The sequence below is a fragment of the Marmota flaviventris genome, chromosome 10, assembly GCF_047511675.1.
Source record: "Marmota flaviventris isolate mMarFla1 chromosome 10, mMarFla1.hap1, whole genome shotgun sequence".
Taxonomy (NCBI): Eukaryota; Metazoa; Chordata; class Mammalia; order Rodentia; family Sciuridae; genus Marmota; species Marmota flaviventris.
Window position 1 is genome coordinate 33,763,324 of NC_092507.1, and position 23,910 is coordinate 33,787,233.

The following is a 23,910-nucleotide window of genomic DNA, read 5'->3' on the forward strand; positions in this document are numbered from 1 at the left end:
TTTGTTGAAGGGATGACTGAATCTGGAACATGAGCCCCTTGGTGATTTTGTGCCTGGGATCCTCTCAGTCCCATGTCCTTGGGGCCCTGTCCACTAGGCCTAAATTGTATGGCCTAACCTCAGGCATGTCACCCTCTGCACCTTTGCCTCTCTGATAGTTCTGCCCCTGCATCTATCTTCTCTCAACAACCTCTACACTGTTCCACATTCTTAGGGTCTTGTCCAGCTCTGCTCACTCCTGTCTAATCTCTGAATTGCTCCTAACCTTACCCAACTGCTTGGTACCCTAAAGGCCCCAGCCACTTCCAATCCATAACCTTTCAAGGTCCCGACAAACACAAACCCCCTGTACTTTAGCCGACCTTTAATGATGCTCTCCAGGAAGAGTTGGCCCACTCGCCAGACCAGGCTTAAAGGGCTTGGCCAGTCTGCACCCTCCCCTGTCCGACCTCTAAACCTAGCCCTTGGAGGAGCCTGACGGATTTCCCGGTGCCCCTCCCAGGTCCTGGGCCTCCACGTCGCCCAGCTGGGCCGCGCTCGGCCGCGGGCAGGCGCCGGAGCGGCGCGCGGCGCGTGCGGGCGCGCTGGAGGCGGGGGCCGCGGTGACGCGCGCGCGGACGCGCCGGCCGGGCTTGCCCCTCCGAGGCGCCGTAGCGCGGGAGGGAGGCGGAGGCTCTGTGGTCCGTCGGTCCGCGGGTCCGTGGGTCTGCCCGGCCGCCCGGCCCCGCCCTGCCCCCCGGGGCGGCTCGGCTCCATGGCCCGCGGCGGCGGCGGCGGCGGCGGCGGGAGGCGGCGGGGCCGGGCAATGGGGGACGGAGCCGACCGCAGCTGCCGGAGCCGGGAGCCCTGCCCGAGCTGGAGCGGCGTCCCCTGCTGAGCCCCGAGCTCCGGGTGAGATGAGGGCGCGCGCGGCCCCCCACCCAGGGCCCCAAGATTTCAGACCCGGCCCCGTGAGGGGCTGCCCGAGCGCGGCCCCAGATCCCAACCCTAGAGTGGGTGAGCGCGAGGCGCCGGCGGGCAGCCCCCTGCCTGGCTTCACCCCACCCCACCCCCAACCCTGGGCTCCTCCGCCCGCCCCCAGCCAGCCTCCCTCATTGTCCTCGCTCGCCCTGGCCTCGTGGCTCGGGGAGGCGCTTCGTTCACGTCTCCTTTGCCTCGGCCTCCGCCTCACTTACACTCCCCCCACTCCACGCGCACCCCCAGGCTCCACACCCACCCGGTCTCTGCTGCCTCCCCCGACCCGGGGTGCCACGTGTTCAGCCTCCCAGCCCCTCCCAAACGTACCCCTCAGCCTGGCGGCCAGCTTGACCCAGAACCCTGCCCGGGAGGGAGGGGAGGGAATGCTTGCACGTGGGTCTGGGTGTGAGCTGCCCGGGAGTCTGGATGTATGGCTGTGTAAGTCCGGCAGCAGACGCTTTGTGGGTGAGTGTGGGGCTCTTGGGTTACCGCCACCGGGTGTGTCTGCCACTCTGTATGTAGTTCTCTGTGTGTCTGAGTGTGGGACTTCTGCTGGGTCCAGGCATGTTCCTGCGATTCTATGTATGTGAGTGAGACGCCCTGCTCCCTGGAGCACTACCCAGAGTGGTTGCTGCCTTGTTGGAACCACAGCTGGAGCCATGGCCCAGGAAAGCCCCTCCCCAGAACTGTGCCCATCTCCAGGGCCCAAACATGTCCTCTTCTGGAAATCAGAACCAGCGGTGCTAGGCAGACTCCAGAGCTGGCCTATCTTAAATGAAGGTTATCCCCTGCCCAACCCTGTACTTTGGCCCCTTGCTCTTGTGGGAAGGGATCCCATAAATATCCTGCCCATATTTGGGCCCCCTTGGAATGCTGAGGGCCACTTCCCAGCCTGGTCCCAGTTGGCCTGGCCTGCTTTCCTCTGAGACCTCACCATGGCTCCTGGAAGGACTAAATGAAGTCATGAGTATGAAGTGTTCCTGCATTGTAGCTACTCAGTAAGTGGTCCCCTTCCCCTTCCCCAAGCCCTGAGCCCTGGGTTGAGGATGCTGCCCTGTGGGGCATCTGTTCCTTGGGGCACAGGTGCACATACAGTTCTGTAGCTAAATGTGTTTCCATGCTTAGGTACAAACTTGTGTAATCAGAGTTCACTGTGTCCACGTTCCTAGGAATACATATGTATAGAGTTGTGCAATAAGGGTGTGTACCTGGGTGTGTATATGTGTCAGGGAGGACAAGGAATATAAGTGCAGGTAATTTAGTACTGGGGTGAGCTCTTAGTTGCCAGCAGTTGTTGGGGTGATGGCAGGTAGGGTGTGATTCTGTGAGTGACAAGGGTGTGAGCAGGTAAGTGAGGATGTGGATCTCTGAGTGTGAGAAGCTGGGCAGGAGGCGGGTAGGCAGCTTTGCCCATCCTGCCCTGATCTTCCGGGTCTGTTTCTCTCCCTTCCTGTTCAGGCCGGCAGCCGGATGCCCGGGCCCATTGGGCGGGCCGGCGGCCGCCTGCGGGATGAGCAGACTGCTGGGGGGGACGCTGGAGCGCGTCTGCAAGGCTGTGCTCCTTCTCTGCCTGCTGCACTTCCTTGTGGCCGTCATCCTGTACTTTGACGTCTACGCCCAGCATCTGGCCTTCTTCAGCCGCTTCAGTGCCCGTGGCCCCACCCGTGCCCTCCATCCTGCAGCCAGCAGCACCACCAACTGCTCTCGGCCCAACGCCACTGCCCCCAGCTCTGGGCTCCCTGAGGTCCCCAGTGCCCGGCCCGGCCCCACAGTTCCTGTCCTCCCACCCTGTCCTGACCTACCACCTGGTCTTGGTGAGCCTGTTGGGTAGGGCCTGTCTGTAGGGGTGGGAGGAGGGTCTTACCAGTGTGACTGGAAGAATGTAGTCCTGACCCAAGGGGATGCCAAGGTCCAAGTCAATTGAAAAAGGGCTATTTCTGGAGTTCATTGCTCACCCCCAGGGGGCTGGTGTCCCTGGATTCTGGCAAAGGCCCTGATTCCTGACACCATCCTGCCTGCAGTGGGCCGACTACTGATTGAGTTCACCTCACCCATGCCCCTGGAGCGGGTGCAGAGGGAGAACCCAGGTGTGCTTCTGGGGGGCCGCTACACACCGCCTGACTGCACCCCAGCCCAGACAGTGGCAGTCATCATCCCCTTTAGACACCGGGAGCATCACCTGCGCTACTGGCTCCACTATCTGCACCCCATCTTGAGGCGGCAGCGGCTACGCTATGGCATCTATGTCATCAATCAGGTGTGCTCTCTGGGGTCCCTGACAAAGGGGCCTGGTCTAGTTTGGGAAGCAATTGTTTAGATGGGTCTTGAGGAATGAATGGGCACTAACCCTCAAGGAACCTACCCACACCTGTGAGTCTGCCTGCTCAGGAGTATGAGGACCCATGTGCCTCTTGGTGCATACACGGGGTTGGGAGTCATCTACAAGTCCTTGTGTGCCAATAATTGTGTGGGTATGTGAAGGGACTTGTGGGTACTTTTGTTAGGGTGCACAGGAAGGTTCATGTGCATGTGAAGGGATATATGCATTTGAATGTTAGTATGCACACTGGTGGATGTGTGGATAGCCTCAGAAGATAACCAGCCCTATTGTCTACCTGGGCAGGCCCTCCTTGCAATAGAGTACATTGACTAGGAGGTGGTTTTGAGGTCACCTAGGAGAGGAAGAGTTAGATACTGAAAGAGGGATAAAACCTAGAGCTGTTGGAGGCAGGTGCTGGCCACAGCTGAGGCCAGGGGGGCTTAGCATAGCATCTAAACCTGTCCTCTTCTGGAAATCAGAAGGGGCCTGTAGGGCTTGCTACTGGGTCTCAGAGAGGATCTGATATAGGCCCTCCCTGCTCTTAGAGAACTCTTAGACTTGGGCATGGATCCCTGTAGACTCCAGAAGGATGATATATGACTAGAGTTGGATCAAGGGGCCAGAGTAGCATAGAGGGGCCTTATCTGGCCCTGGGTTTGGGAAGCAATTATTGAGATGGATCTTAAGGAATGAATAGATTGATGGAGGCCCAAGAGGAGGCAAGCAGAGAGACATGGAGGACTCTGTGCTCACCAAGAGAATTGGTCTCTTGTGTTCAAGAATTATTGGCTGAGGTGCAGTGTAATATGTAGACTGGTTAGCAAAGATTAGGTGGAGGAATTGGTGGAAGACAAATCAAGAAGAGTCTTAGGAGGCATATTTAGCAGTTGAATTGCATTCTGAAGGTGATGAGGCACCATTGTTTTAAGGGGAGAATAGTATGTATGTTTACTTCTTAGAAAGATTATTGTGGTTGCACATAGAGAGTGAATGGAAGAAGGAAGTTAGAGGTAGGGTGACCAGTTAGGTAGAGGTTTTGATTGTCAGGACAAAGATGGTGAATGTGTATTTGCGTGGGGCAGTTGCTGTAGGAATGAAAGAGAGATGTCACACAAGTAGTAGAGAGTAAGAAAAGAGAGCTATCAAGAAAACACAAGGCTTTCTTCACTGGCTGTTGGCCATGTGGATGGCTACACCTGTTAGTGAGATGGGGAACACAGAAGCTGGACCATGTGTTGGGGAGAGGATGACTCTGAATCCCATCTTATCTGTGATGAGTTTGAGAGCCTGGGGGAAGTACAAGAGGAACATTCTGTAGGCAGTTAGACAATGAGTCTGGACCTAGGAGGGAGGTCTGCAGTTGAGAGAGGAATTTGGAAACATGTATGTATGTAGATGGTCCCTAAACCAACAACATCCAACACACCCACAGAGCATGGGATGTGGGAGGAGAAAGCCAGCACTGCACGGATGGGTGGAGAGAGAGGCTGGCGCAGAGGCTGAGAAGACTGGCCAGAGGGTGGCAGGAGAACCAGGAGAGTGGGTATCCCGGAAGCCCAGCAGTCAGTGTCAGGAAGGAAACATGGCAGCTGTGTGAGCACCGTGGGGGAGTAAGGAGGGATGTAGACCAAGAAATGTCCAGTGGATTTAGCAACAAGGTGGGCCCAGCAAGAGCCATTTCAGGGGCATGTTGGGGGCGGAAGCAGATTGCAGTGGGTTGAGAAAGAATTAGAATTGACGAAATAACTGATTGGAGACAACTCTTTTTTTTTTTTAACTCTGCCAAGAAGGGAAAGGAAAAAGGTAGGGTGGCCTAAAGAGGTTTGATTTTTTTTTTTTCTCTCTCTCCAGGGAGAGAATTGGGCATATTTATGAGCTATGAGGGAGAAACCGAGGGCTCCTAGGTAGTGAGAGAGGCCAAAAGGAGTGCTTAAGATCCAGGAGAATATGGACAGTCCTTCCAAGGGCTGGTAGAAGAGAAGGTGTAGGAGAGGGAGGGAAGGGAAAGGGTAGAACTGAGCAGGTTATTGCTTCAGAGGAAAGCAGCTACTGCCCATCAGACTCAGGCTTGGCTGGTATAAAGGAGCCATTGCTTATCTTGTTGGAGAGGAATCCACTCATAGACCCCCTCCCCTAGAGCCCCTAGCTTTAGCTTGAAAAGTCTAGATTGGGACAGGGGCTCATAAGCCAACTCTTCCAGTTGTATCCTCCCCACTTTGTCCAGAATTTGGTGCTTGGGGCTACATGGCCAGGATTCCTGTAGCCCCATTTCTCAGGGACCCCCTGGCTCACTGGATGTGATTGCCTATAACCCTCTACTTGTCATTTTGTTTGGTACTCTCCTGGTCTCAGAGGCTGACCAGGGAGTTGGATGTTGAACAAATGGACAAGAGTGGGCAGGTGCCTAAGGCTGAGTAGCTTAGTCCCTGTGGCTTCTGTTTCTTAGACACTGGTCATTTTGAATGCTCATTGTCTCATGTTGTGACTACATGTTCAGAGATAGAGACCAGGGCTGCTCATCTTTGGAATCCCTGCCGGCACAAAGGAGGACACAGGGCATGTTGAAGGAGTGAATGAGATGAGAGCTCTATATAATGGTTTAATTGGAAGTTAATATAAACAAAGCCCATAAGAAGGAGAATGCAGTGGTACCAGGACCAGGAGGTTTCGTTAGGAGACCCTTTCCAGACATGAGTTGGCAAGCAGAAAAGGGCATTCTAGGCAAGAGGAGCTGTTAACCCCAAGGTCTGGAGATGAGAGAGAGTCTAGCATGTCTGTGGCTGCTGAGGGATGTAGTGTGGTTGAGCCTTAGGATCTGAGGGTAGTGGCCAGAGAGAGACTGGAACCAAATCATGAAGGACCTTTGAAGGCCAGATCTAGGGTGTGAAGTTAGATTTGATTCTTAGAGTCTGAGGGACCCATGCAGGGAGAGAGGGTCTGGGGGGCCCCTGGGATTGCTCTGGAAAGTGGTGAAGCAATAGGTATTGCTGTTCCCCCTCCACCCCAGCATGGTGAGGACACCTTCAACCGGGCCAAGCTGCTCAACGTGGGTTTCCTAGAGGCACTGAAGGAGGATGCGGCCTATGACTGCTTCATTTTCAGCGATGTGGACCTGGTCCCCATGGATGATCGCAATCTGTACCGCTGTGGCGACCAGCCCCGCCACTTTGCCATTGCCATGGACAAATTTGGCTTCCGGTGAGGCTCTTTTCTCACCTAGACCTGGACCTCCCCACCCCTACTTCAGTCAAGCCATCACTCCAGCTCCAGTGCCCTGCTAGCCCCTGGCCCAGACCTTTCTGGCTAGGGCAGATCCTCCCTGGGCCCCAGGTCACACATTGTCATTGTCCCTATACCCCAACTCTGGTCCTTCATCTTGAATCCCCTTGTGGCTTTTCCTGACACCTGCCCTCCCATACCATAGGCTGCCCTATGCTGGCTACTTTGGAGGTGTGTCAGGCTTGAGCAAGGCCCAGTTTCTGAGAATCAATGGCTTCCCCAACGAGTACTGGGGCTGGGGTGGCGAGGATGATGACATCTTCAACCGGTGAGTAGGATCGGATAGGGCTGGTAGTAGACTGGGTGGTGAGGGGATGAGTGCAGATTGGGTGGGGCCCCTTGCCCTCCCAGTGCCTGTTCCAGTGTATCTGTCCCTATCCTCAGGATCTCCCTGACTGGGATGAAGATCTCACGCCCAGACATCCGAATAGGCCGCTACCGTATGATCAAGCACGACCGGGACAAGCATAACGAGCCCAACCCTCAGAGGTGACCCTCCAGCATCCCTGACCCCAGGTTCCCCTAATCTCTTACTCCTAGAGGTGACCTCCCAATATCTTCCAAGTCTTGACCCCAAGTGCCCTTAATCCTTGACCTCCTGGATGTGGCCTCTAAACATCCTTGACCCCAGAGGGTACCAGTCCCTATCCCCTACCCACTAGGTATCTAGCACCCCTAGTTTGATTTATTCAGATGACTAGAAATTAAGCTAGAATTATAACTGAGTCCTTTGCATTTCCATTGGTGTATTTGGATACCTCATTTGTACATCATGGGTGACCCCTGCTTATAAGGGAGTGGTATTTGGGGCACAGCTCTTGGGAACCTCACAGTTGCCCCAAACAGGTGGGGTGGGGATTAGAAAGACAATGTGAGGCACTGAGATGGGAGGAGGCATATCCATCTCATAGGGAGGGAGCCCTATGTAATATCTGGGGTGGCTGGGAGAAGGGCCTAAAGAGCATGGGGGCTTCCTGATGCTTATCTTCAACTAGTGCCAGATCTTGTGGGGATGGGAGTCATACCAAATCCCCATCCTTCTATCCCTCATGAAGCTCATTCTAGGCATGCAGATAGGCAGTTGTGGCACAAGGTGATGAGGGCAGAAGAGAGAGTGATGGTGGGAGGCTTCTTGGAGGGAGGAGGTAAGGGTAAACTGGAATTTGAAAATAGTTGTTATTTGCTCTTATGTCACACCTACCTTGGGCATAGTACAGTATTCTCCAGGCTAATGAAGGAAGCCATTGTGATTGAAAGGAATTGTATTTGTAAGAGCCTGGAATGTGAACGTGCATGGCATATACCGAGACTAAGAGTTTCAACATACCTAAAGGTCAGGAGTAATAGTAGGTAGTGGTTATTGCTAGGTGTTTCCAGGTTGGGAGTCTAACTTTTGCCCTAGAGGGTCTGGGGAGCTGTAGAAGGGCTTTGAGTGGGGCAGAGGATGGTCAGATTTGTGTTTGAAAGGCTGATTTTTCTGAGCTCAAGGAAGGTAAAGGCTGACCCAGCTGTTGGGCGGGGCTAAAGAGGATGTGGATCAGTCCTGAAGAAATTGACAGAGCTTGAGGGGGCATGCTGGAGCAAAGACTTGTGGGTGTGCTGTGCCCCCAGCTTGGACAATAGGGTTTTCCCAGGGTACAGGAACAAGAGAGATGGTTTGCAGCACTGATTCAGGGTTGGAGTTTGGCAGAAGTATGAGGCCATAGAGTCCAATGACCTGATGAAAAAGAAGGTGGTTCAGGTACAAACCATAGTCAGCAGGAAAGGGATGACAGATGGGGAAGAGGGGCTTTAGGGAAGCTAAGGGAAAGGGCACCACCCTGAGAGGTCTAAGAGGGGTCTAAGCTGAGCTCAGAAGGACTGGGAGGATTGAAACAGGGTGAGTATGAGGGTAAGAGAAGAGCTCCAAAAGTCCAATAGGAGCCTTGGTCTTGTTGTGGGAGGAGCTTGTCTGGGTGTCCTCATCTATTACTGATATCTGCTGAGTGTGGAAATGGCTAATTGCAAGAAATTTCTGGGTTAAGGAACTCTAGATAATGGTTCTATCTACCTAGTTGACTTTGCCTCAAATTTAGGAGTTTTCCTGGATTCTTCTTTCCCTCACCCTATGTATTCAAACCCCACAAAACATATTGAACCTGTCTGTTTTCCCCTTTTCTAGCTTTACCCCAATCTCTGATACTGTCAGGATTACTGGACAAGTTTCCCTGCTTCCCCTTTGTTTTTCTGTAGTGTGTACCCCTCCTCCACCTGGCTTAAGAGTCTCTTGGTGACTTCTCACTCACCAAACAAAATATAACTGCTTCCTCTTACTTACAGAGAGACCTGCCCGTATATGCTCTGACCTACAAGGTAATCTCTTTTTCCTCTTAGCGCACAGGTCTAGCCACACAGCTATCTAAAACTTTGTTCCCAATTTAGGGGCAGCAGCGCTCTATCTAACCTCTGCCTAGAATGCTCCTCCCCTTACCCTCAGCTCAGTGTCACATACTCCTTCAAAGGCAGCCACCTTGTCCCCTTAGCACTCTGAGGTTTTTCTTGCTTGTTACCTGTCTCTGCTAGTGATACAGACTTGCCAGGAAAGGAAAGACCTCATCTGTTATGATCATTGGTGTATCCCTGGTGCTTAGAGCACAACCTAGTACACAGGGAGTGCTCAGCAAGTAGATGGGGGAAGTTGAGTGACTAAAGGATGAGGAATAGAGAGGATGGCATGGGTTTGGGGGTTAAAGATGATATGTCTCACACTGGACACATTGCTTTTTGAGATGCTTGTGGGATGCCTCGTCTGTGTCTATAGCTTAGCTTAGAAGGAAGGTCTGAGCTGAGAGATCTGTGAGGCTATCATTTGTTTTCTGACAGAAGGAGTTAAGATCTGTGTTTCAAGAGTAAATGCAAGAGCAAAGGGCTCCAGTGAGTCACCACTGAACGGAGGATGACGACTTGAGCCTTGGCCCCAGAGATCCTATATTATATTGGCAGTTAGCCCTGATCTGGATTCATTTCCATCCTTTAGGTTTACCAAGATTCAAAATACAAAGCTGACCATGAAGCGGGACGGCATCGGGTCTGTGCGGTACCAGGTCTTAGAAGTGTCTCGGCAACCACTTTTCACCAACATTACAGTGGACATTGGGCGCCCTCCATCATGGCCCCCTCGGGGCTGACACTCATGGACAAAGGCTCTTGGTGCCAAGGGAATGCCTGTCAGAGGACTGACCTACAGCTTGGCTGGCAGCTGCTATGTGAGGGACCCCCAGGACTGAGATTGGGCTATTTTCTGAGGGTCTTCAGTAGACCTGCCAGCTGCACCTAGAAGTTTCAGAACCCACTTTGAGGGGCTTCTGGTCTGGGCAGGCCCCTCAAGTGTGGCCCTCTCTGGGGTCAACCCTTCCTACCCGACTCCCCCAGCCCAGCCCCCCTCTCTGTCAGGGTCGGGCCAGCCCCTGCACTGCCTCGCGGAGTGGCCTGGGCTAGGTCACTCCACCTCTCTGTGCCTCAGTTTCCCCCCCTTGAGTCCCCTAGGGCCTGAAAGGGTGGGAGATATGACTAGGGGGCATTGTCTCTTCCAGGGGGAATTCTCAGACCTGGGGATCCCCCATGCTCCCAGGGGAGGGGAAACCTTTTTCATTCAATATTGTAGAGGGCAAGCTTTGGTGCACCCTCTGCTGAGGAGCAGCCCCAGGAGGGGACCGGAGGGGATGCTGTGTTGCTGCCTGGGATCTTGGGATTGGCCTTTGCATGGGGGGGTGGGAGGAGCTTGGATCAGTCAGTCTGGTTCCCGCCTCCCTGTCTCAGAGAGGAGGCAGACACCCCAGGGCTCGTGTTTGTACATTGCACAGAAACTTGTGTGGGTGCTTTAGTAAAAAACGTGAATGGAGCAGCACCTTTGTTTGGGGATGGGGATTTGGGTCCCACAATCTAGTGCTCTGAGTTGTGTTAGGAGGGTACCTGGCCAGGGTCAACGGGGGTTTCTTCAAGCGCAGGGACTAACCACACTGCCCTAGACAGAAAAAAGTTTACCTTGTCTCTGCCCCACTGCCCCTGAGTAACATACTCAGTGGGACCAGATTTCCCAGTTGTTTCAACCGCCTAGAGGCGGGAAGGTGCCGGACGAGCCCTTGGAACTTGGGGGCGGGTTCTGGGGAGCTTTCTCCCCCAAGCGCCACGCCCGCTATCTCGCGGACCAACAGCTCACGGGTGCGGGAAGCCGGAGGGCAGGGGCTGGGCGGGGCCTCTAGGGGCCTGGGTTTGCGCGCGGTTTCCCGGGTGACTGCCGTGCGGAAGAGGCGGGGCTGGGGCCCCCGCTTCCCGCTGCCTGGCTCCCCCGGGCGGTGGCCCGGAACCGTGGCCCCAGAGGGTCTGCCAGAAGCGCGGCTTAAGAAACGGCGCCAGAGACCGGTGTGGCGGACTGGGTAATTCCAGGCGTGAGGATGGCAGAGCAAGGCGGGGCCCTGTCCCGGGCGACCGGCGGTCTCCGAGTAAATCCAGCGCTCTGACCTGTCATCCCAAAGGCCCGAGCTGGGGACAGCGGCGCGGGCGCCATGCCCCGGGGTTCCCTGTCGCTGTGGGAGCTGGTGGAGGAGCATGTTCCACTCCCGGAGCGGCCTGAAGTGAAGAGGATTCTGGGGGAGGCGGTGGTAGATCTGAGCCTGGAGCTGCGAGCGGAGGTGGGGAGTGGGAAGGTGGGCCACGTCCCAGACCACTCGTGATTTGCCATCCCTTCCGGGTCTCTGGCCCTGCCCGCTGACTCCCTAGATCTTGTCAGGTGTCGCTATCCGCCTTGCCCTTTCCTGTTTGACTCCGCCCTACCCGACACTCGGTTCCCCTCAATGCCCAGTAGCAAGGTGCCCCAGCTCTCCTTGCAGGTGGCGATGCTACAGGTACTGCTGCAAGAGGCTCGATCTTCCCGAGCCTCAGGCTCTCACCCCATCTCTGACCCTTGCTCCCTTCTGGCACCTCCGCCACTCCTGAGGGACCTCATGCGCCAGGAACTCCAGCAGCTTCTCCAAAGGCTCCAAGACAAGGCCATCTGCGAGGGCAGGTGGGAATCTCAGGCCTGGGCCTCTGCAGGCAACAAATAGGCTAGTCCTACCCCTGATAAGGAGCCAGAGTGGCCTTTCCTGTGGTTTCCTGAAATGAACCCCTCAGCTTCCTTCCTTGCACCTTGTAGGGACCCGGCCCAGGCTTGGGCCGCATATAGCCCCAGGGTTATTCGCTTTGCCTTGGAGGAGCCCAGGTGTGACTTGCCAGAACAGGAGATATCCCAGATGAGAGCTGGTGAACACAGGTAAAGTGGTAGGGGAGGAGAGACCTGTTCTTGCTTGAGTAGGGCCCCAGCCAACTGGTGGATTTCACCTGGTTCCATGCAAGAGCTCCCAGTTTGGGTCGGAGCCCTTTTACAGCAGTGATAGGGATCAACACCTGAGGGCTGTAGAAGCCTCAAGGAGATACCTGCCCAACCTGGAGGCAGCAAGGTTTTCTGGAGAGAGCAACAGGTTTAATCTGGGTCTTGGAGTAAGGAGCAGTTCTCCAGTCAGATGGAGAGAATTTGCAGGAAGAGAGAGGCCAGGAGGCTGGGTTCAGTGGGCAGTTCTTTCTCAAGCCTAGAGAACAGGAGTGAGGGCTGGGCTACAGAGGCAGGGAGAGCTGAGCGGACAGGGCAGCGAACAGTATTTACAACAGGGGACTGAGTAAGATAAACAGGCATTTTCATAAGAAGTGGATATAGCAGCTTCTAATCTTCACACAACCCTGTAAGGTGAGTGATGTTCCTACTTTGCAGATGAGAAAGCTGAATTTCAGAAAGGATAAGCAATTTGCCCAAGGTCACATTCAGTGAAGGGTGGCAGCCCATTTGCAAGCCTAGGCTCCAGAACTCCTACTATATTATGCTATATTATGTTGCCTTTGTAAGAAAAGACACACAGTTACCTAGGAGAAGCTACATTTGTGTCCCTAAGGCCTGGGGTGAGCAACATGGGAGAGTGACGTAAACTTCATCTGCCAGCAGCAGTCACAGGGACCTCAGTTTCATCAAGGATCAGCTGAATATGTCCAACATTGACCAAGTTGCTGGATACCTGAGGTGAGGCCTAGGGGGCACCTGAGTGGGTATGTGAGGCACAGGAAAGGAGATGGGGATGGATCTTAAGATGCTGGGACTGAGAGAGAAGGGAGATCCATGTGTGTAAGGCTGAGAGGTAGATAGAGCCAGCTATTGAAGAGCTAGTGAGCCTCCTTCCAGGAAGAACCAAGGCCTTAAGATTTTTATTCTGACATGGGGGGAGCTGCAAGAAGGTAAGCAGAGGAAGGGCTGTGATGTGGGGAAGGATGGAGGCGGGAGAAGTTATAAGCTCAGAGAAATAGCATAGAAGAGGGGATGGGGCCTACAAGGGTGAATGTTATGAGGTGGACAAGAAGATATATCCTGCCCAGAGAGAGACTGACCTGGGCCAGAAGTCTATGCTAGGCAGCACCCAGGTAGCAGAGGACAATGCAAATTGAGAAAGGCAGGGCTAGAGGGGGTTCCTGGTGAGGCTGAAAGTGGGAACTGTGTGGTGGGCTCAACTTACTTGGTCCTGTGGCACTGCTTGTGGCTGCCATGTTGCCTATGTCCCAGGGGCCTCCTGGAGGAGGAGTGTCACACCTTGGAGAGGGAGATTTCCACCTTGCAGGTGAGCATAGCCCTGGACCTTTCCTTAGAGCTTCTCTGCTGAGCAGAGACATATTTTTCACCTGGGGGTCTGTGACCCATGCATATGTGTGTGTGTGTATGTGTGTGTACATATGTGCATATCAAGACTGTGTGAGTTCTATATCCATTCTTCATGTGTGCACACCTGTGTGTGTGAAATCCTAGAAGCCCAGGATTCTGGTTGAGCTCCTGTCCAAAGTCAGCAGTTTTAGATTAATCTGCTGGATTTCCCAGGTCTTTCACCTCTTTCCCTTACCTAAGTCTGAATATAGGCCCAACCACCATCTCACTTGACTTTTGGTAGGGCTGATGTTCCCTCCAAGGGCTGCTCTTGTGGTGGTTGGTCTGAAAGCTGCATGGCTTCATTCCCAGGCCCTACTCTGGGGATCTTGGTCTCTGCCTTCAGGATGTGCCACTGACTAACCTCTCCCTGCAGTGCTGCCTGGAAGCAGAGCATATGCAGGCTCACCAGCCCTCTGAAGCAACCCTGGAGCCCACCCTGGCAGGTGAGGACCCTGAGCTGGCCCCAGAACACCCAGCCTCCTGCCCGTGCTCCATACTAGGCACACAGTGGAGGAGCTGGGCACTGTCTCAGCAGTGTCCTTCCACAGAGCTAAAGGAGCAGAAAAAGGCCATGGAAAAGGAGCTTCAGGCCTCTCTGGGAACTTCCTGCATCTTTGCCAAATACAGGTATACCAAAATGGAGATGGCAGTCAGGGTGGGCTGAAGGGTCAGACCATGGCCCCCATACAGTTACTCCTTTCTGTCCAGGCAGCAGCCATTGGAGTCATCCATTCAGGACCTTAGATCCTTTCCTCCCCTCCATGGAGCTGATGGAGTTTGGACTGGGCCTCTTCAAGGCCACCTACCTGTACCTCCTTTGGAGCGCTGCCCCCAGTCTCAAGGCTGGGCCTCCAGCTGCCGCTGGGGACGGCAGCTTCGGTGCGGCCCCAGGGAAGGACCAGCTTCCACACCAATGTCCACTGCAGCACCCCAGGCCCCAAGCTGAAGGGCCAACCACAAAGCAGACTTCTGCTTCTGTCAGAACTTGCCCCTTCTACAATGCCACCTCAGTTGCCATGGCCCTGCCAGCTTCAGGTCTCATCTTGGATGAGTTCTTGCCAAGACCCTAAGGCTGTTTGTCTGTCTAGCCCTTTTCCCACTCCCTTGCCAGGTCCCTGGTATCCAGGGTAAGTTGCCAGACATCTGTCCTAGCTGTCAAATCCTTTGGCCTTTCTCCTCCCAGGCCTCCACAAAGGCTTGGCCAACAGAGGTCCCATCCCAGTTCTGACTCTTGTCCCCCAGGGGACCCAGACAAAGCACAGCAGCAGTTCAGAGACAGGAATAGAAATTTCATTAAAATCTATGGACTTTAAAATCCTAGTGGTGCACAATGGGCAGGGGCAGGCAGTGCACCATTATTGCTACAAAGGATTAGACACGGCTTGACTGGGGTTGTCACTGCACAGAGGGCACAGAGGACGGACAAATGGACACTGCAGGCCTTGAGAGGAGCTTTGGCTCCAGAGGAGGATGGAACATGTGGGCTGGGGCCATTTGGCACATGAATGAGGGCAACACGTCTGGGAAGACTGGGCTTTTAGCCTGGTGGAGGGAGGGCAAAGGGCTGTCGTGCAGGGTCTCCTTCCCGAGGGCTCTGAGCTCACACCTGCTGAGCAGCCTCCACCCCTGCCCTCCTGAAACAAGTGCTTTGGGCAGGCTGCTGGGTCACAGCCTCTGCTGGGTGGGCCCCATATCCAGGGCTGGAATGAGGGGCACAGACCCTGGAGCAGCTGAGTGAGGTGCAAGCAGGCCTGGAAGACAGATTGGACCCGAGGCTGGGGGCAGGGGTAGCAACCACAGATACAATCTTTACAAAAATAATTACACAGATAAACAGGGCTGGGTGGTACAGTCTGACAAGTAACACTGTGCAGCTCCCCAGCCCTTTAACCTGCCAGGTAGGAAGATCCAGATTTGCCTGGGCAGAGGCTGGGGTCTGTTCTGAGGGCAGGAACACTGGTCACAAGGCTGGAGGCCCAGGGAGGACAGGTCGGGGGGCCAGCCCAGAACCTCAGCTCAGGGCAGAGTGTGAGGGTATCACAGGCCATTATAAAGGCTGGTAGGCCTCTGGGGACCTGGCCCAAGATCCCTCCAAAGTGCTTTGGGCCCCCCCTGCAGTCCCCCATAGCTTCTCTACCCCCTTGGCATCCGAAGGACATGTAAACACTGGGGACACAAGCACAAATGACTGCACTAGCAGTGGTGGCCAAGTGGACAGCAGCCCTCCTGGCCAGGGCATGATGGGGCAGGTGGTGACACCTGTCCACTGCCTCCCCAGTCTGTGGTGGGTGCACGGGGTAGGGTGGGGCCACTCCCCTGCAGCTGTGCTCATATTCGGGAGTCCTGGAGGCGGCTAGAGCTGTTACTGCCCACAGTGGGGATCTGGGCCTTGTCTGGGTGCAGCGGCTGGACCTCAAACCCATCTTCAGGAGAGGGGGCTATGGTGGGGGCATAGCGCCCAGTCCGGTGCTCCAGAAGGGCAGGGCCCCAGTCTCTGCTTGGCTTTGTGGCATTTTTCAAACGCTGCACAAGAAGTAGGCAGGGGGGTGCAGCAGGCAGGGTGTCAGAAGGGAGCCCTTAAGCCTCATCCACCCACTTCCTCCCATTTCTCCAAGTTGCCCAGTCCCTACTCCTCACCTGGAGAAGGGTGTCCCCATCTGTACGGCAGAGCTGGAACAGGGCGTACAGTGGGATGCAGATGACAGAGGACAGGGCCATGAGGAAGCCAATGGCCACAGCCCAGCCTGGGTACTGGTAGTGGTTATAGGTGATTGGCTGGTACTGGATCACCGTGAAGATGAGAATAAACTGCAGGATGTGGATGGGAGTGGGTGTGAGGCCAGCTCAGAGATCCTTCCAGACCCCAGACCCTCCCTCCTAGCAGCATCCCTTCCTCTACCTACTCCCAAGCTGGAAAGAGGCAACTGTTAACACCTGGGCAGTGGAAGAAGCTGGCAGGCCCAGGGGCATAGGATATGGTGGACAGGTAGGCACCATGGAATGGGAAAGGTCTGTCTTTGCCATAGTCCTGAACTAGCTGGAGAACAATCAAGCTGCAGCTTCCTTTGGAAGTCAAGAATTCCAAAAAGGTCTCTTTTAGGCAAAGCCAAATCCCTGGCCTTTAGGCCTTCACCTTGCAACGTGACCTCAGTTCATCTTTCTGGCCATGTTACTTTACCTCAATGTTTCAGTTATACCCAGCACTTCTACCCTTTCTCCATTTGTTCTGGAGAATCATCCTCTACATCTTCCTTTGTCAAACCCTGTGTCAGGACTACCTCCTTCAGGAAGCTGTTCCAGATTTGTCTCCTTTTGAAGAGCCCCTCAGTGGCATTTCCCATCTGCCTTGCTCAGTTATGTTTCCTGTTTCCCATGCACCTGGGAGCACCTGGCCATGCATGAGCTCTGAGTCTGCAGTGCACAGTGCCTGGTGCAGTCTTGTGGATTTGAACTGATTAATGCTGAGAAATAGAGGGAGCTGGGGAAAGTAGGACAAAGCCCTGCCTGGCTATGGCTGTGGAGTTAGTGACATTTAGCTTGAGGAGGGCTCAAAGGGTAGAAATGGTGAGCATCAGGCTGTGGGTATACCAGGGAGCCTCTTTGGAGAGAGATGAGTGAGATGGGGAGTGAAACCAGTGATTTAGCTAGTGGCCCCTGGTTCCACCAGAGGGCCTGGAGGGTTGGGGTGCCTTGACTTGCCAGCAGAGCTCAGCGTCTTTCCCCAGAACCTTCAGCTGCTTCCTGTGGCTCAAGCTCCTCTGACCTTCCTTGTGACCAAATTCTAGAAGGTAAGATCCACATCCAAACTGGGGACCTCTTCTGGGATGTACATAATGAGAGCGTGTAACAAGCCTCCTGAATGCAGCTAGAGCCTGATCTACCTGTGGACAAATCTCTTCATTAGCTGACAGGTTGAGTTTGTCAGAAAGAGTTTTCCAGAAATAGAAGCCAAGCACCAAAGAGAACATGACTTCCCAGAAACATGTTCATGGAGCCTGGAATCCTCATCTTAAGGTGACGCCAGCCAGGCTTCCTAGGCACAGAGAAGGTACTGCCCATTCTGCTTCAGTCTTGAGAAGACACCAGACCTAGGCTGAGGCGGCCTGGGAGGCCCTTCTTGTGTTTGTCTCTTTCCCTTGGCAGGTGCCCCAGATCTACCCCCAGGGTGGCAGCCCTTTCTGAGTGTTGGGAGGCTGAGCTCCCTTCAGGTGGGCCCTAGGCAGTGGCACTGGCCCTCACTGGCCTCCCGCTCCTGAAAGCAGAAGACTTCCGCTCCTCCAGTTTCAAAACTGGGCTGGTGGCCAGAACGGGTGCCTGTGCCAAGCTGAGAAACATCCCATACCCCATGTGGTAGAGGCTTCAGCCCTCCAGGGGCCTATTTTTTAGAAACATGTGGAAGTCTGGTGCTGAGCTCCCTATGGTCCTGAGGAATAGAGCATGGCAAGATGTCACTCCACACAGTGCCCTGACCACTCACTAGGTGACACCTCTGTCACTCAGAGGTAGCCTTGCTGCTTCTTTGTGTATACTATTCGCTGCCCCACCCCCCTCCTGCCCACTTTCCACCTCAAGCACAAGGAGATGGTTTTTAGCCCATAGCATGCTCCAGTTTGGGCTACCTGTTCCACATCATGGCTCTGCCCAGCCTTACTACTTATGTGACTATGGACATTACTTAACATCCGTATGTCTTAATTTCCTCATCTGTAAAATGTGGATAATGATACCCTGGAGAGTTGTGTTCATAAACTAATATGTAAAGAGTGTACAGAAAGGGCTTGAGTCCTTGCCCTGGGGGGATTTCTCCCACCAATTCAACTTTCTGTTGGGAGTCTGGCAACAGGGACTTCCCTTCCTAAGCCAGCCTACTTCCCTACCAGGAAGGATTAGGAATCTGCCCCCTCCCCATGCAAAGCTGATATCTCTTATGCCTGCATGGAAAGGTCCTGGGGCTACTTCTGGAATACTTCCACTTTGTTCATGCCACATAACCAACCTCCTTGGGCACCTCCTCTGTGAGGGGCTGGGGGTAACAGTATTGAGGTAGACAGGGATGACACTAATACCAATGGCTCATGAGACCCCTCAGGAGAAGCCAAGCAGGAATACCAGGGAGGGGGGCTGATTTACTGGGGTTGCTGCCAGCCACCATCCCCCTTCAAGCTTGGGCAATGCTGTCAGTCAAGTATAGTCAAGTACAGGTCTCTGTATTCCCTTCCTGGGCCCGAGGTCAGCGCTTGGGGCTCTAAGTATGCACACAGTTATCTGACTGTTCAACCTCCCTCAGACACCTGGAGGCCAGGGTCATGGGTTGGAGCTCTGGCCTAGTGAACAGACTCCTGTTCTCCCTCCACTGACTTCCAAGAGGACACTTGGCTGATGAGCGGCAGGAAGAGGGAGGGCACCGAGGAACTTACAAAGATGATAGCTGGAGAGACAAAGCGCCAGCAGATCTGGAAGAAGAGGGGTGGTGGGAACCCCAGCATCATCTGGATGTCCTGGAAGTAGTTCCGGTGCCCTGGAGAGAGGGCGGTCAGCAGGCCCAACAGGACAGTGGGCTGGCTACAGGCAGGGACACGCAAGTCCATGGAAACACGGGCACTTACCATAGATGTACATGATGGACACACACATGATGCAGGAGATGATGACCAAGGAAAAGCTGGCCGCATAGTTGTCCATCAGCAGCAGCCAGTAGATTCCCGCCTGTGGGCCAGCAAGCAGCTGAGCAGGGTGTCCATGGCCCAGGCTCCCCATGCACCTGCAACTGCAGCCCAGCCTTTCTCCCACTTGGTCCTTACCTGGCTGGTGAGGGGGATGCCCAGTAGGAAGCCAGCCACAGCCACACCCAAGGTCACATAGGTCTTTTTCTGTAGGATCCACTCATTCCCCACCTCGTCCACAATGGCTGTGACCAGTGTCTCTAGGAGGCAGAACTGTAGGGCACAATCATCAGAGTAGGGGCCTGACCTCTGCCCTCTCTTCTCTCCCCAGGTCACCAGCCCGGTCCCACACTTCGTACCTGAGTGCCCAGCCCCAGCAAGATGAGCATGAAGAAGAAGAGCAGGGACCACAGTGGGGAAATGGGCAGCAGTGTGAGGGCCTCAGGGTAAGCCACAAAGGCCAGGCCAGGGCCATGATCTGCCACACGGGACACATCCACACCCAGATGATTGGCCATGAAGCCAAGAATGGAGAAAATGACGAAGCCAGCATAGACGCTGGTGGCACAGTTGGTGATGCTGATGATGATACTGTCCCTAAGGGGAAGGAGAACAGAGACCATTCAGGACAGCCAGCTTACTTCCCTTTCCCTGATTTGGGCCAAGAGAAGTCATGGAGACAGGGAATGTTCTAGAAACAAACATGCCCCCCAACTTCTTTTCTGGTCCACTCCGGGGCTTTTTAGGTAAATCTGAGACTTGTATCCTCACAGAGCTCCGAGACATCATTATCCCATCTCTCCTCCTTCTCTGGCCAAAGAGCCACCCAGACCCAATACTCTCAAGACTTCAAGAACATGAGAGGAAGGGGAGGGCCCTGGTGGGCAGGAGGCAGCACTGGAGTGTGTTGGTCTGGGGCACCAGGTTGGGCTGTGGAGAGGGCAAGGCACAGCAGGCAGCCTCAGGGCTGGCCCCAGCTTCTCACCGGTAACAGTTGTTGTGGAATTTGTTGTAGGAAGCCATGGTGATGAGCCCGCCCCACGCACAGCCCAGTGAGTAGAAGATCTGGGAGGCAGCATCCCCCCATACCTGCAGGGAGGCCAGCGAGGCACCATGTCAGCAAGGTCCCAGCCCGGCCCCTCCCTCCCCATCAGGGTCCCCCTCCACATCCCACCTTGGCCTCCAGGATCTTGTCCCACTGTGGGGTCAGGTAGTACATGATACCCGTGAAGGCTCCTTCCAGGGTCACTCCACGCACAAACAGGATGGTCAGCACCACATAGGGGAAAGTGGCCGTGAAGTACACCACCTGGGGACAAGATGGACTCCATGGACTCCTCTGGGCTCTTTTCCTCCCTGGTACCACCACGTTGTCCCTGAGGCACCACTGACCCTCTGGTCCCTCTTCCCCTCCTATGGCCCTTACCCATCCTCGACATCCCCCCATAACCCAGGCAGGGGAGGCAGGGTCTTTCAGGGTGGGAACAGACCCTGCCTGGGGAGGGGTACTTGCTTTCCCTGAAGACTTGACCCCTCGGATGAGGCAGAGAAAGACGACCACCCAGGAGACACCAAGGCAGCCGAGGAGGGGCAGCCGCACCTCCCCAAAGTTCCCGATGTCGTCTGACAGCTTCAGTACATAGAGCCTGGGGAGGGGAAACTGTCATTGAGGGCCAGCTCTGCTGCCCAGCAACAAATGTCAAGGTCCCAGGGCCCTGCTGGCCACTCCCTTTTGGGTCACGAGGTCCTAGCAGCCAGCTTGGTGGGAGATGGGAGCATTTCAGGGGCCCAGCTCCAGCCAGCCCCGCACTTTCTCTCTGCTGTAGCTCCTGGGCCCTGAGACTCATGCGCTTCCCTGCAGCCTCTCCTAGGACCAAGGGCTCTGGAGGCCACCTGGAAGCCTGGGGCATGGGGGTCTGTCTCTTTGTCCCTGCTTGGACCCATCCTGCCCTTGCTTATGCATTTCTCCCTTTAGGAATGCCCTGTCTCCTCTCAGAAGTCACCTTCTCCCGAGGCCTTCGTGAGCATGCCACCCACACTAGTCAGCGCCACTACTGGTGAGCTGAGGGAGGCAGCAGAGTGCAGGGTAAAGTGGCACCCAAACTCCTCTCAGGGGCCTCCTCTGCCCCCTGGGCCGCACCAAATGGACTCTTTCAAACAGATATTTAGGTGCCAGGCCCTGTGCTGGGCCTCCAGACCTGCAGAAGCCATGCTCCCAGCCCTCAGGAAAGAAGGTGGAGAAAAGGCAGCCACACAGCTCTGAGCAGGAAGGGTGAGGCAGAGGTGGGACAAAGTGCTGCAATCCCAGAGGGACATCCCCATTCCATGGGAGAAGACAGGGGAGGTGAGGCTGGACCTGTGGTGTGAAGAGAGGGGAGGAGGTGGGGGGAGAGGACTGGAAGGACATGCCAGGCTGAGGGAACAGCATCAGTCAGGACAGAGGATCAGGAATTAGTGTGGCCCAGCCTGGGCACGTCAGGAAGCTCAGTAAGGCTGGAACAGGGAGGGGACCATTAAGAGAGAAGGGTGAAGAATAGGAAAGGACTAGATGGTAACAGGTCATAAAGTTGAGGCTGAGAGGTTTGAATTTTGTTCTGAAGACAATGGAAGGCCTTTGAAGGGTTTCAGTAAGAGTATTCTGATGGCCTGTCCTTGGCCTTGCAGTAGTTCCTATCTCACAGGAAAAAACAAAGCCCTTACAGTGGTTATAGGCCCTACAGGATCCATTGTCCCCCACCCTGCCATCTCTCTGATCTCTCCTCCTACCCTCCCCCCCTGCTCACTGCTCTAGCTGCACTGGCTTCCTTGTTTCTTAAACATGACAATACCTCAGGACCTTTGCACATTCCATCGCCTCTGTCTGGAGTGCTCTTTCCTCAGATAGTCACATGCACATGTGGATATGTTACTGGAAAGACATACAGCCCTTAGGCCCTGCAGTCACATAGGGCCCTGCACTTAGAAGGACCTTGTGCTTGGTTTAATGCTCCACCATTGCCATCTTGAGGCTCTTAATAAACTTGAACAAGATGCCCCATATTTTCATTTTCACTGGGTCCTACACTCCCTCCCTCTTCATTTCCTTCAGGTCTTTACTCAGGTGTCCTCTTCTCAAAGCCCCGCCCTGCCCAGCACCCCTGGCCCCTCCCTTGCCCCTCCTCTGCGCACAGTTGTCTATCATACCATATACTATTGTGTTTGCTCATTGTCTGAGGAGAGGAGTCTTTGTTCAGTTCGTTCAGTGCTGTTCACAGCTAGATGCTCAATGAATGGACATTGTGTTAAATGGCTTGGGAGGTGAAAGGAGGGAAACTGGAGGGAGACTAGTTTGGTTGTTGGAATTTTCCAGTTTAGAGGTAAGGAGTAGGAAAGAAGCTCTTGAGCCTCACTATTCTCACGTGTACAATGCAGGTAATAACGTCGGCCTGAGAATAATTTGCAGATAAATATAGATTGAACACAGGCTTCCTTCTTCTCTTTTGGTACTGGGGATAGAACTCACTCCCCCAGCCCTATTTTTTTTTTTTTGTATTTTATTTAGAGACAGGGTCTCACTGAGTTGTTTAGCATTTCCCTTTTGTTGAGGCTGGCTCTGAACTTACAATCCTCCTGCCTCAGCCTCCCAAGCTGCTGGGATTACAGGTGTGTCCTACCATGGCCAGCTATTTTATTTATTTGTGATGCTGGGGATTGAACCCGAGGCCTTGTGCATTCGAGGAAAGCACTTTACCAACCAAGCTATCTCCCTAGCCCCTCCCTTCTTCCTGTTTTACGGTAGGGGCTCTCAGCACAGCTCCACTCACATAGGTGGGCCTTTAGCATCCTAAGCTATTTTCCTCCCTCCCCCAGTTAGTACTCAAACCTCATGACACCTGTCTTTTTTCCTTTGTGATACACAATAGAAAAAAATACTGGTTGGCTCATTAAGGTAAATAAACAAGGTCACTCAGCTAAAGGCAGCTGTTGGGGGCTCCAGCTGCCCAGGCACTGCCTGCCTGGGTGCTAGGTGCTCCAACAGGGAAGACTGGCCCTTCAGAAAGCCCAGGGTCCTTCCACTGCTACTGATAAGAGTCACTTTTCAGCCAGGCACAATGGCACACACCAGTAATTCCAGCAGCTCAGGAGGCTAAGGCAGGAGGATTGCAAGTTTCCGCCCAGCCTCAACAACTTAACAAGGCCCTAGGTAACTTAGGAAGACCCTGTCTCAAAATACAAAATAAAAAGGGCTGGGAATGTGGCTAAGTGGTTAAGTGCCCCTGGGTTCAATCCCTGGCACCAAAAAAAATCTTTTTTAATTTTAAAAAGTCACTTTTTCTCAAGCACCAGCATCCAAGTAAAGAAGCCATTTCTTATTTAAAAGACTTTTAAAACTCTGTCTAATTATATATGCTAAACTGGTAGTATTTTATGTTATTTTTATTGCAAGAATACAGTACTAGGGATTAAAGAGTTTAGAAGGCTAGAGTGGGAACCAAGAATGAAATTCTGGCCTTATTTTAGATGGTACCATATTTAGTTTTCTGTTTTATTTTGGACCATGTGCTTTTTAAGATCAAAGAATTAACCTAAGAACTTTTGGAACACAACATATTTACAAGTTGGCTCTTGATACATGACCTCTCTGAAATTATTCTGTCTTATTTTAAAAAACAATTTTCCATGTATATAGGTTCATATAGATAGTCCATATAAAGGTATGTGTATTCCACATCTATCTTATTTCCTCAACCGGATGGTAAATGCCTTGAGATGGGACCACCAACTCCAGGCCTTTGCATGTCCTACAACTGCTTATTGAGCACCTGTTGCTGTTCTTGGCGACTTGTGCTGCCTCATCTCATTCTACCTTTGTAACAATGGAGGAGGTCTTGCAGCCACCCCAACTTAGGGGATGAACAACTAAAACAGAGAGATTTGGTGACCTCCCAAGG

At 53.9% G+C, this 23,910-nt stretch overlaps 3 protein-coding genes across 24 annotated transcripts in view; 2 read left to right on the forward strand and 1 right to left on the reverse strand.

Moving 5' to 3' along the window:
• The first annotated feature begins 782 nt into the window (after positions 1–782).
• On the forward strand, positions 783–10,436 carry B4galt2 (beta-1,4-galactosyltransferase 2). 3 transcript variants are annotated; one of them, XM_027936903.2, is made up of 7 exons: positions 783–891; positions 2,416–2,771; positions 2,979–3,214; positions 6,285–6,475; positions 6,702–6,824; positions 6,941–7,045; positions 9,573–10,436. In XM_027936903.2, exons 2-7 carry the CDS (start codon positions 2,468–2,470, stop codon positions 9,721–9,723), a joined length of 1,110 nt encoding a protein of 369 aa, XP_027792704.1. In that variant the 5' UTR covers positions 783–891; positions 2,416–2,467; the 3' UTR covers positions 9,724–10,436. The 3 variants fall into 3 exon arrangements, with proteins under 3 accessions (XP_027792704.1, XP_027792702.1, XP_027792701.1); XM_027936901.2 differs by lacking the exon at positions 783–891 and adding an exon at positions 939–1,955 and having other exon boundaries at positions 6,941–7,072; positions 9,573–9,659; XM_027936900.2 differs by lacking the exon at positions 783–891 and adding an exon at positions 945–1,955.
• Slc6a9 (solute carrier family 6 member 9) overlaps positions 7,286–23,910 on the reverse strand; it is a 39,690-nt gene continuing 23,065 nt past the window's right edge. For 4 of the 12 annotated variants that reach the window (XM_027936892.3, XM_027936888.2, XM_027936886.2 and 1 more), the window contains 9 exons: positions 20,493–20,625; positions 20,154–20,288; positions 19,965–20,068; positions 19,339–19,576; positions 19,118–19,252; positions 18,923–19,022; positions 18,734–18,834; positions 15,954–16,124; positions 14,585–15,067 (listed from right to left, as the gene is read on the reverse strand). In XM_027936892.3, coding sequence (XP_027792693.2) covers positions 14,678–15,067; positions 15,954–16,124; positions 18,734–18,834; positions 18,923–19,022; positions 19,118–19,252; positions 19,339–19,576; positions 19,965–20,068; positions 20,154–20,288; positions 20,493–20,625 — 1,507 coding nt within the window. In that variant the 3' untranslated portion in view covers positions 14,585–14,677. Of the gene's footprint in view, positions 8,274–12,034; positions 12,163–14,584; positions 15,068–15,096; positions 15,840–15,953; positions 16,125–16,895; positions 17,198–17,301; positions 17,740–18,733; positions 18,835–18,922; positions 19,023–19,117; positions 19,253–19,338; positions 19,577–19,964; positions 20,069–20,153; positions 20,289–20,492; positions 20,626–23,910 lie in introns of those variants that run through there. The other 8 variants (XM_027936890.2, XM_027936895.2, XM_027936887.2 and 5 more) reach the window with 8 other exon arrangements.
• Positions 10,536–14,631, forward strand: Ccdc24 (coiled-coil domain containing 24). Of its 9 annotated transcripts, none has more exons than XM_027936904.2 (9): positions 10,536–10,971; positions 11,071–11,241; positions 11,413–11,600; positions 11,730–11,846; positions 12,567–12,644; positions 13,179–13,233; positions 13,690–13,759; positions 13,865–13,943; positions 14,029–14,631. In XM_027936904.2, exons 2-9 carry the CDS (start codon positions 11,101–11,103, stop codon positions 14,384–14,386), a joined length of 1,086 nt encoding a protein of 361 aa, XP_027792705.1. In that variant the 5' UTR covers positions 10,536–10,971; positions 11,071–11,100; the 3' UTR covers positions 14,387–14,631. The 9 variants fall into 9 exon arrangements, with proteins under 9 accessions (XP_027792705.1, XP_027792706.1, XP_027792707.1 ...); XM_027936905.2 differs by having other exon boundaries at positions 12,570–12,644; XM_027936906.2 differs by having other exon boundaries at positions 11,425–11,600.

Coding starts and splice junctions, on each gene's coding strand:
- B4galt2 (XM_027936900.2), top strand. CDS start 1,828: ATGCTGAGGGCCACTTCCCAGCCTGGTCCCAGTTGGCCTGGCCTGCTT. Junction 6,476..6,701: donor ATGGACAAATTTGGCTTCCG/GTGAGGCTCTTT, acceptor CCCATACCATAG/GCTGCCCTATGCTGGCTACT. Junction 7,046..9,572: donor AACGAGCCCAACCCTCAGAG/GTGACCCTCCAG, acceptor TCCATCCTTTAG/GTTTACCAAGATTCAAAATA.
- Ccdc24 (XM_027936904.2), top strand. CDS start 11,101: ATGCCCCGGGGTTCCCTGTCGCTGTGGGAGCTGGTGGAGGAGCATGTT. Junction 11,242..11,412: donor CGGAGGTGGGGAGTGGGAAG/GTGGGCCACGTC, acceptor AAGGTGCCCCAG/CTCTCCTTGCAGGTGGCGAT. Junction 13,944..14,028: donor TGCATCTTTGCCAAATACAG/GTATACCAAAAT, acceptor CTGTCCAGGCAG/CAGCCATTGGAGTCATCCAT.